General features: G+C 33.0%; 2 protein-coding genes and 1 long non-coding RNA gene across 3 annotated transcripts; 2 read left to right on the top strand and 1 right to left on the bottom strand.

The window, feature by feature from the left end:
- Positions 1–1,260: 1,260 nt before the first annotated feature.
- TOC64-V (translocon at the outer membrane of chloroplasts 64-V) lies at positions 1,261–5,800 on the bottom strand. The gene is made up of 13 exons (XM_079072786.1): positions 5,377–5,800; positions 4,771–4,923; positions 4,392–4,516; positions 4,136–4,261; positions 3,818–4,000; positions 3,262–3,406; positions 3,011–3,179; positions 2,819–2,953; positions 2,536–2,736; positions 2,339–2,466; positions 2,184–2,235; positions 2,000–2,069; positions 1,261–1,500 (listed from the first exon to the last, which is right to left on the bottom strand). Exons 1-13 carry the CDS (start codon positions 5,634–5,636, stop codon positions 1,418–1,420), a joined length of 1,830 nt encoding a protein of 609 aa, XP_078928912.1. The 5' UTR covers positions 5,637–5,800; the 3' UTR covers positions 1,261–1,417.
- A 572-nt stretch (positions 5,801–6,372) lies between these two features.
- LOC145141165 (uncharacterized) lies at positions 6,373–8,094 on the top strand. Its single transcript, XR_013722475.1, has 2 exons — positions 6,373–7,515; positions 7,604–8,094. It is a non-coding gene; the product is annotated as an uncharacterized LOC145141165 (long non-coding RNA).
- A 3,256-nt stretch (positions 8,095–11,350) lies between these two features.
- LOC145136204 (interferon-activable protein) lies at positions 11,351–13,548 on the top strand. Its single transcript, XM_079070381.1, has 6 exons — positions 11,351–11,565; positions 11,991–12,052; positions 12,199–12,254; positions 12,346–12,819; positions 12,912–13,092; positions 13,206–13,548. The coding sequence occupies exons 1-6, from the start codon at positions 11,427–11,429 to the stop codon at positions 13,353–13,355; spliced, it is 1,062 nt and encodes a 353-aa protein (XP_078926507.1). The 5' UTR covers positions 11,351–11,426; the 3' UTR covers positions 13,356–13,548.
- Positions 13,549–15,865: the final 2,317 nt, after the last annotated feature.

The following is a 15,865-nucleotide window of genomic DNA, read 5'->3' as shown; positions in this document are numbered from 1 at the left end:
ATATAAAAAATATCAAAAATTGAGTTTGTACGAAAAAGTTATGATTTTTGTAAGTTTTGAAGAAAATAATAACAGATATAATGATGTTAATAAAATAGTATGTGACCACTGATTATTTCCTATGTTTTTTTTATGTTTTAATATATTTTTCACATATAAAAACCCTTTTTTTTTTAAAATGTTTATATATATATATATATATATATATATATATATATATATATATATATATATATATATATATATATATATATATATATATAAAAGGTTTTTTATATGAAAATATTATTTTTGTATAAATATGATTTTATAAAGCAAAAAAAGCCATATTCGAAACTAAATTTTGAAAAAAAAAAATATGTAAAAATACTACATTAGGATAAATTTGTAATAAATTTTTAAAATCTATACCAATAATGTAAATTTTGAAACAAATTTGTAATAAAATTTAAAATCTGAGTCAAAATGTAAATTTTGAAAGCGGGTAATATTTCATATATACAAATTAGGGACAGATCAAGAACAAAAATCAAGGGATACTTCAAACATAAAAGATTAAACAAAAAAAAATTCAAAATTTTGAGACTTTTTAGTCTTTTTAAGCAAAAACTAATACAAAATTGGGGACTTTTGGCAAAAGGTGATGCTAAAAGGGGCTATTTCATCAAAATATACATATTTGGTGTTTCTTTAGTAAATTTGTAGGATTTTTTTGTTGTAGCATGGTGCTGATAAAAAGCACAAAGTGAATATATATATATATATATATATATATATATATATATATATATATATATATATATATATTTGGATCAGAAAAAAATATATATAGACTTAATTGAATATGATGTGAATATATAAGGACTTTATAGTAAATTTCCCCACATATGTCCTTACAAAGACTAATTGTGGTTTTAATGATTTCCTATACAAACTGGTGACAGAAACTATTATGTTTTAAGATGTTCAATGGGACAATTCGAGTTATAACTGATGCGCAGTTTATTAGAAATCTCATCTCCTTGAGCGTCTTTGCCAAGAAGGGTTATAAATATTCAGGTGGAGATGGTGTTAAAGCTAATTTTAAGAAAACTAATGGTATTTAGTTATTTACTATGTTCACGTATCTTTTGAAGGCCATTGAATGTTGATGGTTGTTTTTGCTTAAAAAATCAATCTCTACAAGCATTTTATAATAGTAGTATTTCTGTTGTAAAAAACACATATCTAACATCTAACATCTGATATGGAAACCGAATGTAAAAATATGATCTTCCACAAAATCGATTATAGTATTCATAAATTCACAAAAAGCCAGTTAGTCACTATTAATATTACAAAAAGTATCTTTTTCCCGTGAGTGTGAGTGTGTTTATCAATTATTTATCAAAAACCAAGAAAGACCCCAAACAGATCATCAACTCACTAGCTTCCTTAGCCTCTTCTCAGCCCCTTTTGCAACCTTGTTTTGTGGTTCTAATACCAGCGCATGCTTAAAATCTGGAAATATTAGAACAAATAAATAAAGAGTAATTTACATTTTTGGTCCCTAACTACATCATCAGACTTTTGCAGATTTAGTCTCAAAAAGTTCTCTTTAAATTTTGGTCCTTATTTAAAGGTTCTTACAACGTTCTTGCAACTTTAGACCCAAAAAATTAATTGTAAAAGTGACCAAAAACATAGAAAAACTCGAATAAAGACCAAAATTGCAAGAGAAAAATAACTGAAATAATCAGCTATACTGAGGGACCAAGAATGTAACTTAGTCAAAATACAACAAGTGGGGGAACCATTCTGCTAATTTTTTGACCATTTTGCAAAACAAAATTTCCTTCGAGTTGCTTGGTTTTCGTATCAGGGTGAAATACCAAAAAATAATAATAATAAGTGAAATGTACATTCGATTTAGCCACTTAACTACTAATATAACAATTATAAAAATGAAAAATAATAATAAATAATAGTTCAATCTAACAAAAAAGAAAAAGATACGCACCTTGAAGAGCCTCTTTGTAATAAAGAACTGATTCTCTAGCAGTTCCTCTCCTTAAATATGCCTTCACATTCTGCAAATAAACAAAGATACTAATCAATATTATTATAAAAGAATATATGAATTTAATTTAAGTGATTAGCAGCAAACAGCACATATGTGATGAGAGTGGAATACACATCATTACCTTCTTATCAAGTGATATTGCTTTGCTACAATCCTCCTCAGCTTGTTGAAAGCTGTGATATAAATATAACCATCATCAATTCAGTAACAAAATACATAACATTTTTTATATAAAAATAAATTAAATTCAAAAGAAATCAAAGTCTAAAAACATACCATCCTAATTCTAAATATGCAGCTGCTCTGTTGCAGTAAAAAGTAGCATTGGATTCATCCAACTTAATAGCTTCAGTGTAATAGCTCGCAGCTTTATTCCATTGTTTTCCTTTATATGCAGCATTTCCCTAACACAAACCAAAACAAAATTAGTTTTTTAAAAGGGTAAAAGGGTAAAATGGTAAAATGGTAAAAACCTTTTCCTTCAACAATTCAGAAGCATCCATATTCCCATTCAAGTCTAGAGAAGGTGGCAAACTTGTAACAGCATTAACTTGTCCTTGTAAAGATTGATACATATCCAAAACAGTATCAAGTAGAAATTTATCTGATCCATGAAACGCAATAAACGAAACCCCAATAGTAGAATCTTCATGCTTTCCAAAAGGAATGCTGACCTGGAAATCATTTGTAACATATATTAAATTAAAAAAAAAAATTAAATTTTTACAGAATTGATTTAAGTATTATACAAATTACCTGACAGCAGCCAGACATAGTAGCAATGCTTAATAGAGCAAATAGCCTCTCATTATATTCAGTCAACAAAGCTTTCTTAGAATCAAGTTTTAAAGGGGTATCAGCCACTGTAGGAATAACCAGAATCCCATCATCCTGTAATTACAGAAATAAGTACCTTTAAAGGGTATTTAAGTAAATAATGTAAAGTACCTTTAAGAGACTGCGTAGAGCTGCTCTCATTTCTGTTCTGACTTTATAGTAAGCTTTGATATTTTCATGTGTAGCTGAAATTGCTGCATGAATATGATCAGAGACATCAGATCCTAGCCTGGGCTTCACTGTTTTAATCCATTCTTCATGATTGGTTTTGAATTCATATCTGAAAAATCAAAAGCATGTTATTATTAGAAATTATCAGAGGGATTAACTCATTAAAATTCATACATACATATTGTACATACCTTTGTAATAACAGCATTGCTGATGAAAGAGCCTTCAAAGCTTTTGTTCCATTTTGGAGATTTGATTCCTCATTATGAAAATATTTTAAGCCTGGAACATTTGAAGAAATATACTGACCAATATTCATATGCTTTGGTTGTTGATCTGCAAAAAGATTGAACAAAAAGAACATCATGAAGTTAGTATTTTACTCATTTCATTCCCTCAATTTGTGGATCCATATAGCAGAAGAAAAACGCTTCATATCATATGTTATAATAGAGTAGAGTTACAAGAATAGTCCCTGTACTTCACCCGAAATCGCAAGCTAGGTTCATTTTTTGAAATCGTCCTTGACTTTGGTTTTTGTTTTGGTATTGAACCCTGACTCGTGTGAAATGACTTTTCTACCCTTATGTGAAATAAGGGTATAAAAGTTGGGGATGAATTTGGAAAAAACTTCAAAAAATGGACAAAACTTGCAATTTTGGGATTTTGGGTAAAGTACATAGACCATTCTTGTAATTTACTCTAAGTTAAACAAACTAGGACATAAAAATTTGGGAAGGAACTTACAACCAGATAACTTTTCAGTTACTTTGCTAACAATATATACAGTTTTCTGCTGAGGAACTTTGGATAACTGAAATAAATCATCAGCCACAACTATTCGTCTTGTCCTTCTAGGCTCAACAGGGTTCAATCTAAGAAGAACATGCCCAACACGATGCAAAACAGAAGGATCACGAGCAAATATTCCTGAAAGATTTCCATCATCAAACACATGAAATATAAAGAAAAAGCAACAAAACTGAAGACTTCTACTGACATGTAGTTTCACAAAAACCAAAAGACTACATGAAAATAAACATAGGACATACCAAGACTACATACCAACAGTGTCTAAACTCTGTGAATTAGGGAGAACCCCAATTGTGGATACAACTCCATGTGAAGGCCGGAATCCAAGGATGCCACAAAATGAGGCTGGGATTCTTACTCCTCCAATTGTATCAGTACCTAAGAATTTAAAAAAAGACATATGGAAAAGTTAACAGAAGGCATACAGAGAACAGAAAAAAAAAAAAAAAGCCTATTGTAAGATTGCTATAAGTGCTCTTTTGCATTTTTACATATGAAAGAAGAATACCAATTGCAAAGTCAATAAGCTCTGCTGCAACTGCAACAGCTGAACCACTAGAGGATCCACCAGGAACATAGGATAGCATTGCAGGGTTTGTTGGGGTCCCATAATGTGAATTTTCTCCAGTTGTCCTGAAATCATAATCCATAACTCACTTTCAAGCTCCATTGTTTTTACATTTAACTGATGAAAATGCCTGACTAACTAGTTGTAGGGAACATGTTTAAATCAGACATAAAAAAAGGGTGATTTAACACCATAAAACACATGGTGTAATGATTGAACAAACAATCCTAGTGTAATTTCTTGTCTTTATGACAAGTTTGATGTTAATAATGTGGTTGTCTGGAATCTTGATGATGAAGATGAATGAAAAAAGGAGTACCCAAAAGATAACTCATCCATGACAGTTCTTCCAACACAAGTAGCCCCATCCTTCAACAATGCAGTAACAACAATTGCAGTCTTTTCAGCTTCCTCGTGTGTTCTTTTCCAATCTGGGTTCCCGAATCCACTAACATACTCTTTCACATCAAAGCTACAACATAACAGCAGAATTCAACAACAATTACTCTTTTGTTTTTGCGTAATGTCATATGTAGCACACTTCAAGTGCAAAACTAAGATGAATTTTAATTCAGAGTTGGAAAGGATAAAAGCTTAGTTGTTCTACTTATATTGCTTGATTGATGTAGATAGCTCACTTTCTACATGAAACACGTTTTGAGTAAAATGGTACTCCATTTAAACACCATCATCGATTGTCCTAATGTTTTTTTTTAAAGATTCATTCAAAATTTATTTATTTGCCCAATAGACGGTCAAACATTGTGATACGCTGCAAAGAGAGTACACTCGAGTGCATAACAGCATCATGATACATATCAAAAATATAAACGGTAAACTATCATTAACAATGTATCATCATCCAGTTGCGTATAAAAACAATTCAAAAATACATAGAAATAGAAATGAACAGATAGAAACTAACACATCGCTGACGGCAAAAGTCAAGCCAGAGAGAGGTTGTTTTGCAGCGGGAGGAGGCGGCTGAGGAAACGGAAGCAGCTCGAAACGCTCTATAAAAGCACCATAATCTTCTCTTATCACATACCTACCTTTTAATCGACGCCTCCGAGTCTCTGCGGTGAGGATGAATATGCCGGCGACGCTGACGCCGATCACGATCCATACTTTTGGGTTTGAGACATTGTTTTTCACTCTCTCCAGATTTATAGCTTTCAACGACATCTATTGATAATCGATTCACCGATTATAAGGTGATTTCTAATGATATAGTATTTGAATCAGTGAAGCCGGCGAAGGAGATTCGACGAATTCCGTTTTCAGGGTTTTATGGGAGAGCAAGGGTTTTAGACCGAGAGAAAGCTATATCACGTTATCGTGCCCTCCACGCAGACGGACGGTTTAAGGCAGTGTTAACACTCTAAGTTTTAACCATTTAACACTCCTAACGTCCACTCCTAACACCTTACCACATCAGATTTTAGAATGCCACCTAAGTTTTAACCATTTAGTATATAATCTTAGCATTTGGCATTTAGCATATAATCTTAGCATTTGGTAGGGAGTGGTAACACTCCTAACATTCTATTTTTTTATTTTTTTTTTCTAATTTAATTAAATTACTTTGTTTTAATATAAAAACATTTTTTATGCATAAATATTAAATTATTTTTATTTTTTTAGCCACTGAGAAGATAAAGTCTAATATAAGTTGGATATATTACTAATTGCTATATAGTATATACCACAAGCTCCTATCATATCCTTTTTAAGAGCAACTATTACTCAATTATCCATATTAATTAAACTCCTCAAACAATGGGTTACACATAGAGGGTGTTCGGTTAAACTTTTTAAATAACTTTTGATTTTATTTTTTGAAAAAGTCAAAAAGATGTTTGGAAAAGGGAAAAGGACTTTTGAAAATGATTTTTCCTATAATGTAATTTGAGTCTTTTTGAAAAGTCACGTTTACCTGACTTTTCCTAACTTTTCACCAGCTAAAAATATTGAATTACAATTATACCCCCCATCTACCATTCATTATAGATTCCCTCATTCTCGTTCTCTCCGCTCACCCTCTTCTCTCTCGCATCGCCAGACCTGCAACATCAGCCGACGACACCGGCGACCTGCAGCAGCACCGGAGACACCGACGATCTGCAACACCGGCCTTTCTCCATCTCCGATCAGGTTTTTTTTTTCAGTCGATTTCGAACCTCTGTCTATTTCCGATTTTCAGTAGCAATGATATGCTGTGAAATTGATGAACTATTTCCCTATTTCTGAAATTGATGAAATATTTCCCGATTTTCTGAAATTGATGAAATATGAAGCCCGATTTTATGAAATTGATATGCTGTGAAATTGATGTGCTGTGAAATTGATGAAATATTTCCAGATTGAATTGATATTCCTGTCTATTTGTGATTTTCCTGCATCTCTAACAGTGATGTTCCTCTCGATTTCTGAAATTAATATGCTGTGAAAAAAAAACAGTTTTGTGATATGCTGTGAAATTAATATGAAGCTGATAATATGCTGTGAATTAACAATCTGTGAACTTGATGAAATATGAATTAACAGTTATGTGAACTTGATGATATGCTGTGATATTCTATTTTTTTTTTTTTTGTTTTGATTAGAATTTTGATAAATTAATGAAATCATTTAGGAAGGTTAATGAAATTGGTTTGTTGCTTAAGTGTTGATACTATATGTAATTCACAGATAATAGATGAAAACCACACTACAATTGTTGATTGTGAAACATCTTTAAAAATGAAAAAACCAAAATTTGGGTGGGATAATCGTAGCTTCATGGTGTTTGTTGATTCGTGCTTGATTGAACAAAAAAAAGCCCATAAACCCGGTACCTCCTTTGATAAATTTGGGTGGGAAAATATACAAAAACGCATTAAGGAGAAAATAGGTTACAGAGAAAACAGGTTACAGCCTTGAAAAAAAACAACTAACAAACAAATGGGAGAACATGAAAAAAGAGTGGAAGCTTTATGACCGCTTAATGAGGCTTGAAACCGGACTCGGTGGGACGAGAAGCCTAGTAGATGCGTCCCCTGAGTGGTAGGAGGAGAAAATAAAGGTATGATTACTATTCTTTTTAATTATTTTAAGTTATGATTGCATATAGATTGAACATATTTGATTTATAATATCTTTTTGTCTTGCAGGAGAATAAAGATTATGCCAAATTTAGGAACACAGATTTAAGCATATTTGATGAGAAATATGCTACTTTGTTTCGGGATTCTGTTGCAGTTGGAGATCAAACTATGACTCCATTACAATTTCAAAACAATAGGTGGAACTTTTGGAGTGTGGAAAGCTAGGTGGGCGTTATTAAGAGACATGCATGTTAATTACAAGTACAAGAACCAAGTGAGAATTGTGATAGCATCGATGGCGATCCATAACTATATTAGAAAGTTTGGTATGTCCGATGAAGCGTTTAATAGGGCACAACAAGAATCCTACAATCCCGTACGAGGTGATACCGGTAGTGATGTTTACGAAGAAGGTCCAAGTACACGTCGCACGAACGATGATGATTTATATATGGCAGCGATACGGGATATTATTGCACAAGATATAATCACATTGCGAAGATGAATATAATATTATCTATGATATTTTTTTATGAATTATTTAGATATTAACGTAATTTTAATAATGTTATGGTCTAATCCAAAAAATTAGAAATATTTTAAAAGTCCTCTTATGAATTATTTACAATTTGTATGAACGTAGTAATTTTAATGTCATGGTCTAATCCAAAAAATTAGAAATATTTTAAAATAAATTTATATTTTATATTTTATATTTTCTAATAAAATGTTTACAAAATTATGATGTGTTTTAAAAAAAAAATTTAATATAAAATAATATATGTGAAGTAGTAAATCAATGTAAATATATAAACATGTCCTTTTTAGTCATTTTACATGTAAAAGTTAAACCAAACACTTTAACTTTTGACTTTTTCCCTTCAAAAGCTAATCCAAACACATTTTAAAAAACAACTTTTGTAAAAAGTCCTTTTACAAAAAGGACTTTTGCCCTCCAAAAGTTAAACCAAACACCTCATAGTATATTTTCACTCAACTGCCGTCTTCAATGCAATATGAGCTTGTAAATATCACTCAAAAACTATACACCATATGCAAATACAACTCCTTCATTTGTAGTCATACATTAGCCCCATCTAGTGTTTTGCTCAATCCCTTTTTTAATTTGTACGATGAATAAACTCAGGCAATTAGCATAATATTGCTTTTAAAATTGGATCTAGTTTTACCACACCGAATCATGACGGAAATGCTATCACCTCCTGCCGGTCTGGAGAATTCATCAATCGGCTCATCTTGGAGAAGAGGTCAAGGGCATAATTGGCATTTCCATTCACACCATGTCCTGAAATGACTGAGGTCCAGGAAACCAAATCTTTGTGTTCCATTTCTTCAAACACTTCCAATGTCTTCTCTGTTGAACCACATTTACAGTACATATCGATCAAAGAGTTCCCCACATATAAATCCTGTTTTATGTTGTTTTTACAAATAGTCATGGACGGATTTGCCCATATTGATTGAGCCTAGATGAGCACAGACAGAGAGCACGCTAGCAACTGTGATTTCTTCAGGTTTATTGTTTGTGTTCTTCATGTCAATAAAGAGACTTAATGCATCAGAGAATTGAGAAACTTGAGAGTAACCAGTGATCACAGTAGTCCATGAAATGACATCTCTTTTTGGCATTTTATCAAATAGCTTTCGTGCATCAGTTAAGTTGCCTGCAAAATGCATAACCTGATATCATGGCATTCCAGGAAACCACATCATGAGCACAACCAAAAGCTTTTAAAACATATATAGAGGTCAGGTTATTTCCTATCAATCCACGGTCGTGCATTTCATCAATTCGCAATCTTTCTTCAATAGTTCCTCACAGTAACAAATTGCAATGTTGATTATATCAAACAACCGCAGAAAGAAAATAGGGGTGATAAGTAGTTAATGAACCTAATTAATTGAATGGTAACTAATAGGTACCTTCAAATTTCAATAGTTCAATGAAGTAGTCGATTGCCCGAAGAAGCACTGAAGCAAATCGCGATGAATCGAGATGAAGCAGATAAGAGATTGTCAGATTGCGATAATAGCAAGATTGAGACTGTGATAAAGGAGAGATTGAGTTGCGATCGTTTCTGGATTGGAGGTCTGAACAATCGTTTCTCACTCTCAATAGTTGATTTGATGCAACACAGACAACTCGAAACCGATCGATGGTTTTGGAGAACATCAAGCACAAACCCAGTTCAAAACCCGATTTCCGCTTCGTCTTCTTCCAACCAATCACATTGTGTTCTCTTTCTCTCTCTTCTCGCCAAAACTTTGACGAGAGCCTAGTAGCGACCCCCCTAGCGAGTGCTACGGGGCGGTGTTTCAAGTTGGCTAGCGAGAGTAGCGAGGCCGGTGGCGACCTCCACTCCGCTTAGCCTAAGTCTATTGTTATTGTGCGCATGTCGCCAAGTGCCCATGGGTGGGTATACGTATATTCGTGAATTATGTGAGTACAATTTTGGTAAATCACAAATATTTTATCATTCACTTTATTTATCATTTACTTTCTTCATCAATTCATTTTTTTTTGCTCTTTTTCTCAAGAAATAATTATCAAAAATCTCAAAAACAATAAACAAAAATACAGATATATTGTTTACAAAAAACAATAACAATAACAATGTCTCCCATAAAATGGGTAAAAAGAAGGTAAGATGATAGGTAGTTTATATTTTTTCCAAATATGTTATAAAAAAAACAAAAAATAAAGTTAGAAAAATAAATTAAAATCAATTTATGATAACATTTTCCCACTTTGAATGATCTCATGCATATAATCCCTTACATATAAATTGTCACCACAAGGGGCAATGGCGCAGAGCCTTCAAAATTTCATGGCTCATTTTTTATGTATATATTTATATTATTATAGGAAAAAAACAAGTATTAAGTCGTTGCAGACTCGCAGGCAGCGGCAAAAAAAAGATAAACAAGATTGGAACCAAAATTAAAGGAGAAGACAAAGAGATGTCAATCCATCTTTCAGGATTCTAAGCAATTAAGTGATTGCCCCAATTGGCTTGTCACTAAAGCAAATCAAACATCCCCAACATTAACAACATCACAACACAATTTTTTAATTTTTTATTTGCTTTAATTTTTAAATTGAAATTGATTTCTTAAAACATTCTTGATTCCGATATTGATTTCTTAGTAGTGAACTGAAGACGTTCTTGATTTTGATATCTAAAAAATGAATTGAAAAAAATATCTATTGCAAAAGATATTTGATTTTATTTTTCTGAAAAACAAGTTCTACTTTCTACTGATTCCGGGGAAAACGATTTTGGGGAAAAAAGAATTTTGGAAAATGATTTCCGAAGGTGCCACCCTCTTTTACTTAAAAAAAAAAAAAACTAATATTAAGGGTCTCATTTTTTTTGTAAGGGGCCTCAAATTGGTTGGAACCGATCATACATAAAGCTATATAAATAGATAGTGTTTATGACTTTGTTGTCTTCATATAAAATTATACTCCATCTTGACACATGATTAATTGTATGGCCTCCACATAAGCACTAAGAATACTAAAACCATACATATAAGTAAAATAAAGACATGTTATGGGCTAAGTGTGTTGCTATTTGTGTAATTTGTCTTTTCTATTTTAGTTTTAAACAAAGCATTAATGAAGTTTGTGTCGGTGGACTAAAATTGTAAATAAAAGTGAAGTAGAGGGGCTGTTTTGTAGTTACTCTAAATTGATAAACAAATAAGAAAAAATGTCTCCAACGGTCGAAAAACAGTAACGTAAAAATCCCCTCATAACCCTCGTCCTTTCCATAATGTTTCAGGTCTCTCTTTCTCTTTACTCAGATCACTCACACAAACCGCATTTTCTTCTTCTTTCTCTCTTTCTCTCTCCAATCCATCAATGGATGTAGCTGTGATCGATTGGAAAGATTCGAAGTTCGAAAAGGACATACTTTATGAAGACATTAACGCTCCTCAATGGATTGATTTCTCCAATCATGATCCTCCTGTTGATGATGAAGCTTGGTTCTGCCGCCCTGGTGATTTTTTGTTCTTCTGTTCTTATACATGCTAACTGTTTAGTGATTTTGTTCATATGCAGTGAATTGTTTCTTTTCAGATTTTTTTTTGTGGTAATGTTATATCAACTTATGATTATCAAATGTTTTCGTGTGAGATCTTAGAAAGCACTACATTTTTGAAGGCTCCTGGTGCTTTGTTATTGCTATACAATCAAACTGTTTGCTAAGTTCGATTGTAGTAATTTTGATATGCAATCGATTCGATTACTTTTGCTGATTTTTTACTGTAACTTGTAATTGTCAATGTTTTCGGGTTAGGTTTAAGAATTTACGATGACTTTGAACTTGTAATTGTAACTGTTACGTTATTCGAACTTCAAAAGTCAAAATTACATCGGTTTTTATTGATTTATGTTGTTACTGTTCATGATTGTGGTTTACAGATTGTGATCATCCAAAGACGGTGGAAGATTTCTTCAGGCAAAGAACCCCCAATTCCGCAAAGGTTCTAATTCTCAGATCTTGTTTGATTTCCGTTTGATTATACTCTTAATCAAATCCTTTTCACGAGATCTACTTATGTTTAATTTGATGAAATGTGTATTAATAGTCTAGATAACTAACTGATCTTCCATTTATCTTTCCATGTAGCTTCCTAGATCGGTTAGCGTTTCTGAGATCCCTGAATTTAGTGATCGAAATCGCAGGTATGAATATACAAACTCTGTTTATAACAATAAATTCGGATCGAATCCATGGTTTATGAACCCTAAATCACATTTATATTTCTGTTCATAGAGATGCAGCATTGAAGAAGAGGGGTTTCCCATTGAACAAAGACTCAAAAACTACAAAATGCATTCAAGATAGTGAGAATCAGAACCCCAATTTCTCAACCCCTCCTATTCACAAACCCAAATCCATAAAAGAAATGATCAAATCAAGCTCAGAGAAGATCAATGTCGAGAATGATTTCTTACTAAAAGAAGAACCCCAACCCCCAAGGCTTCTGAAACACACATTGTCTGCACGAAATCTATTTGCTGGAAGAGATATACTGAATCAGGTCACTGAGTTTTGCAATGAGTTGAAGCGATTGGCAACAAGAGCAAAAGATAATGGTGAAAAAGAGATTGTAAATAAGAGTGTGGTGCCTTCAAAGAAACAGGAAATGGGAGTTTTGCAGGAAAGTAAAACAGAAAGGAAGCCATTGTTAGAGAATCATGAAGAAATGGAGCACAAGAATGTGAAGGAGAAGCTCACAAGGAAAAAGTAAGTTATAAATGCCGTATTTTTTGTGCAAAAGGCATTATTGCCCTTCTTATGGACTAACTTTGTTTGTGATATCTATAATGTTTATGCAGGATGAATGGTGATTTAGAGAACACCCCGATTGCATTAAATATGAAAACCATAAGGGGCAAAGACGAGGAAAGATTGTTGCAGATTCGAACAAATCCTCCATCACCTCAATGCTTTTCTGCTAACCGTGGGACCCCCAAACCCACCCCACCACCTCCTAAGGTGTCCCGCCTTAAAACTAAGGTATGTCAGTAAAGAAAGAGTAACCGAGTTTCACACACCAAAATTTATATATTATTCCATTTTTATGAAACTTTGTTGTTTTAGTTTTGGTTAATTAATTAATTGATATATAGGAGAGAGGGATACTAGAAGAAATCAGCATAAAGGAGGTGAAGAAGGAAGTCAAAGTCAATACAAATCAAGCTGCTCCTCTTTTAACACAGAATGAAGCAAAAGGGTTGGATGTTTTCTGGTTGTTTAAACCCTGCACACTTTCTGGCTAAATTTTATTTACTTTTTATATATTAAAAAATAATAATATGAGTTCCTCTTTTCTTTCTGTTTCCAATTTATTAATTCTTTTTTTCATGATAGCAAAGTTGTGTAATTGGAGACTTTGTAATATCTAATATGTTACATTAAAAAACCCAAAAGGGTCAATAAATATGTCAATTTTATAGAGTAGAATTATTCTCATTCTCTTGTGTCCTATATTTTATTGGTAATTTATTCAAATTTATGTTTTCGTTTTGGCAAAAGGAGCATAAATAATTTGATGGGTTACAAAAACAATTGATTCAAGATTTAAACAAAAATGATTGTACAAATGGAAGTCACAACTAGGGATTCAAACATTCTAAGCACTACTTGCTACTTTTCTCTCTCTCTCTCTCAAGCCTTCAAAAATCGCCATATAAGACCTCACTAGCTCTCAAGACCATTTTTCCAAATGAAGAGAATAGTGAAGGTAGGTTTTTGTTTATTCACTTTGACCACTAAACTTTTAAGTTTACCCCTTTAATTCTCTTAATAAGCGGGTACCCAGCTGAATTTGCTGGAACGGGAACCGGAACCGGAACCGGCGGTTCCTAGTATGTTGGAACCGGAACCGGTTACATCGGTTCCTAAGATTTTGGAACCACCGGAACCGGGTACCCAGCGTTTATTTAAAAAAATCACAAAAATGACATTATAAAACTATTTTTACATACTTACTTTGCGTATATTTTAAATCAAATAAGGTTGTATTGTTGCAATTAGAAAAAATGACGCGTTTCGGAAAATTCCATGCATTCCAGTAACATTAAATAAAGGGCGTATTCGGCAAAATTAGCGGGTGGCTTGTAGCTTGTAGCGTTTGTTAAACGCTACATGAAGTAGCATTTGGATTTGGAGCGTTTTGTTTAAACTAAACGCTAGAAGCTTGTAGTGTCGAACGAGGCTTTCTATACAAAACGGAGCGTTTTGTCAAACGCTAGAAGCTAGAAGCTCTCAAATGCTACGTGCGGAACACACCCAAAGTTTCATTATTGTTGTAAATGGTATAATTAAAATCTAGTGAGAAAAGATAAACTTTATGATGCCCAAATGTAAGGAGGCAAGCCACAGAAGGCAAACTAAATACTATATGTTTCTCCAAAAACATAATTGGCAGTTTCGGATATATATATATATATATATATATATATATATATATATAGAGAGAGAGAGAGAGAGAGAGAGAGAGAACTGCAAGTGTTTTAAGTAAGTATTGTGTTATTGTATGCATGATTGTGGACCAATCAAAAAATAATAGAAAAAACAATAATTAAATAAATCAATAAGGGTAACTAGGTAATTTGAGAAATAACTTCCACAAATACTCCCTATAATTTTGCTAGGTACGTTGATTTTAACCTAATTCCCCCCTTTTATAAACGGCCTACTGATCTGATCAATCTTCATCACCAATCGGCTAGGAAAGAAAGCCATCGGCTGGGAAAATAAGAACAACGCAGAAAGTTGAATAAAAACGGCTCTATGGCTGGCTGATTCATCGGGCAAGGAAGAGGGGAACGAAAGCAGAGAATGAAGGTAGCCAAAAGCTTGCAGGTGCGCTTCGTCTTTCGATTTGCGAAGAGGGAGGAGTCGTAAGGAGGTGAGCACCTCCGGTGTTCGAATGGTCCGAAGAACAGGGAAGAGGCAACGAGAGTTGTCGTCGACCTCAGTGGGTGCAGAGAGGGTGTGAAAGGGAGGTGTGAGGGTTTTGTGTGGCTGCGGCTTCGATCGTTAGCAAGTAAATGGATGGGGACTGCTCCGGCAGCCTCCCCTATTCTTCTTCTTCTTTTTTTTTTTAAAAAAAAAAAATTAGTGTTCTTGACAAAAATTGATGAATGGAATGCATGTTTGGGGTTATTTTGACAGGAATCAATAGGGGATATGGGTGTTTGAGTTCATTGTTATTTTGACAGGAATCGATGGGGAAATGGGTGTTTGAGTTATTGGCAGGAAGCGATATGAAGAAGGGAGAAGGGAGCAGTGAATCATCAAACATGTAAAGAGGTTTTTTTTCTTCTTTTGTTTGTTTTGATAGAAATCAAAGAACTTAGGGGTTTTAAACTTGGTTTGAATCCGAATTGGATTGAAAGATTTGTTTAGTGGGCAGTAGGCAAGTTGGCTTTCAATTAGAACTGATAAGAAAGGGTTTCAATTAATATATTAGACTTAGACTTTTAATTTTGAGTTGTTTGACTATATTTTATTTTTAGTTATGTTTGAATTAGAATTGTACAAGTCTAGAACGATTAGTAAAATACATAGATGCTTTGATGCTTCTTTCATTTGGAATTAATTTGTTTATGTAGACGATTCAATGGCTGATATTGGTGAGATTCCAATTCTATTGGAATGGAATTACGAATTCCAATTCTGTTGGAATGGAATCATGAATTCTAATTCTGTTGGAATGGAGTATGGATATTTTTCTCACTGATTTATGCATGTTTTACAATTCTTGTTTATTGGTTTTGGTGCA

Source organism: Lactuca virosa, chromosome 9 (assembly GCF_052849685.1).
Source record: "Lactuca virosa cultivar CGN04683 chromosome 9, Lactuca_virosa_CGN04683_v6, whole genome shotgun sequence".
NCBI classification, from domain to species: Eukaryota; Viridiplantae; Streptophyta; class Magnoliopsida; order Asterales; family Asteraceae; genus Lactuca; species Lactuca virosa.
This window is presented reverse-complemented; position numbering and strand designations above follow the sequence as displayed.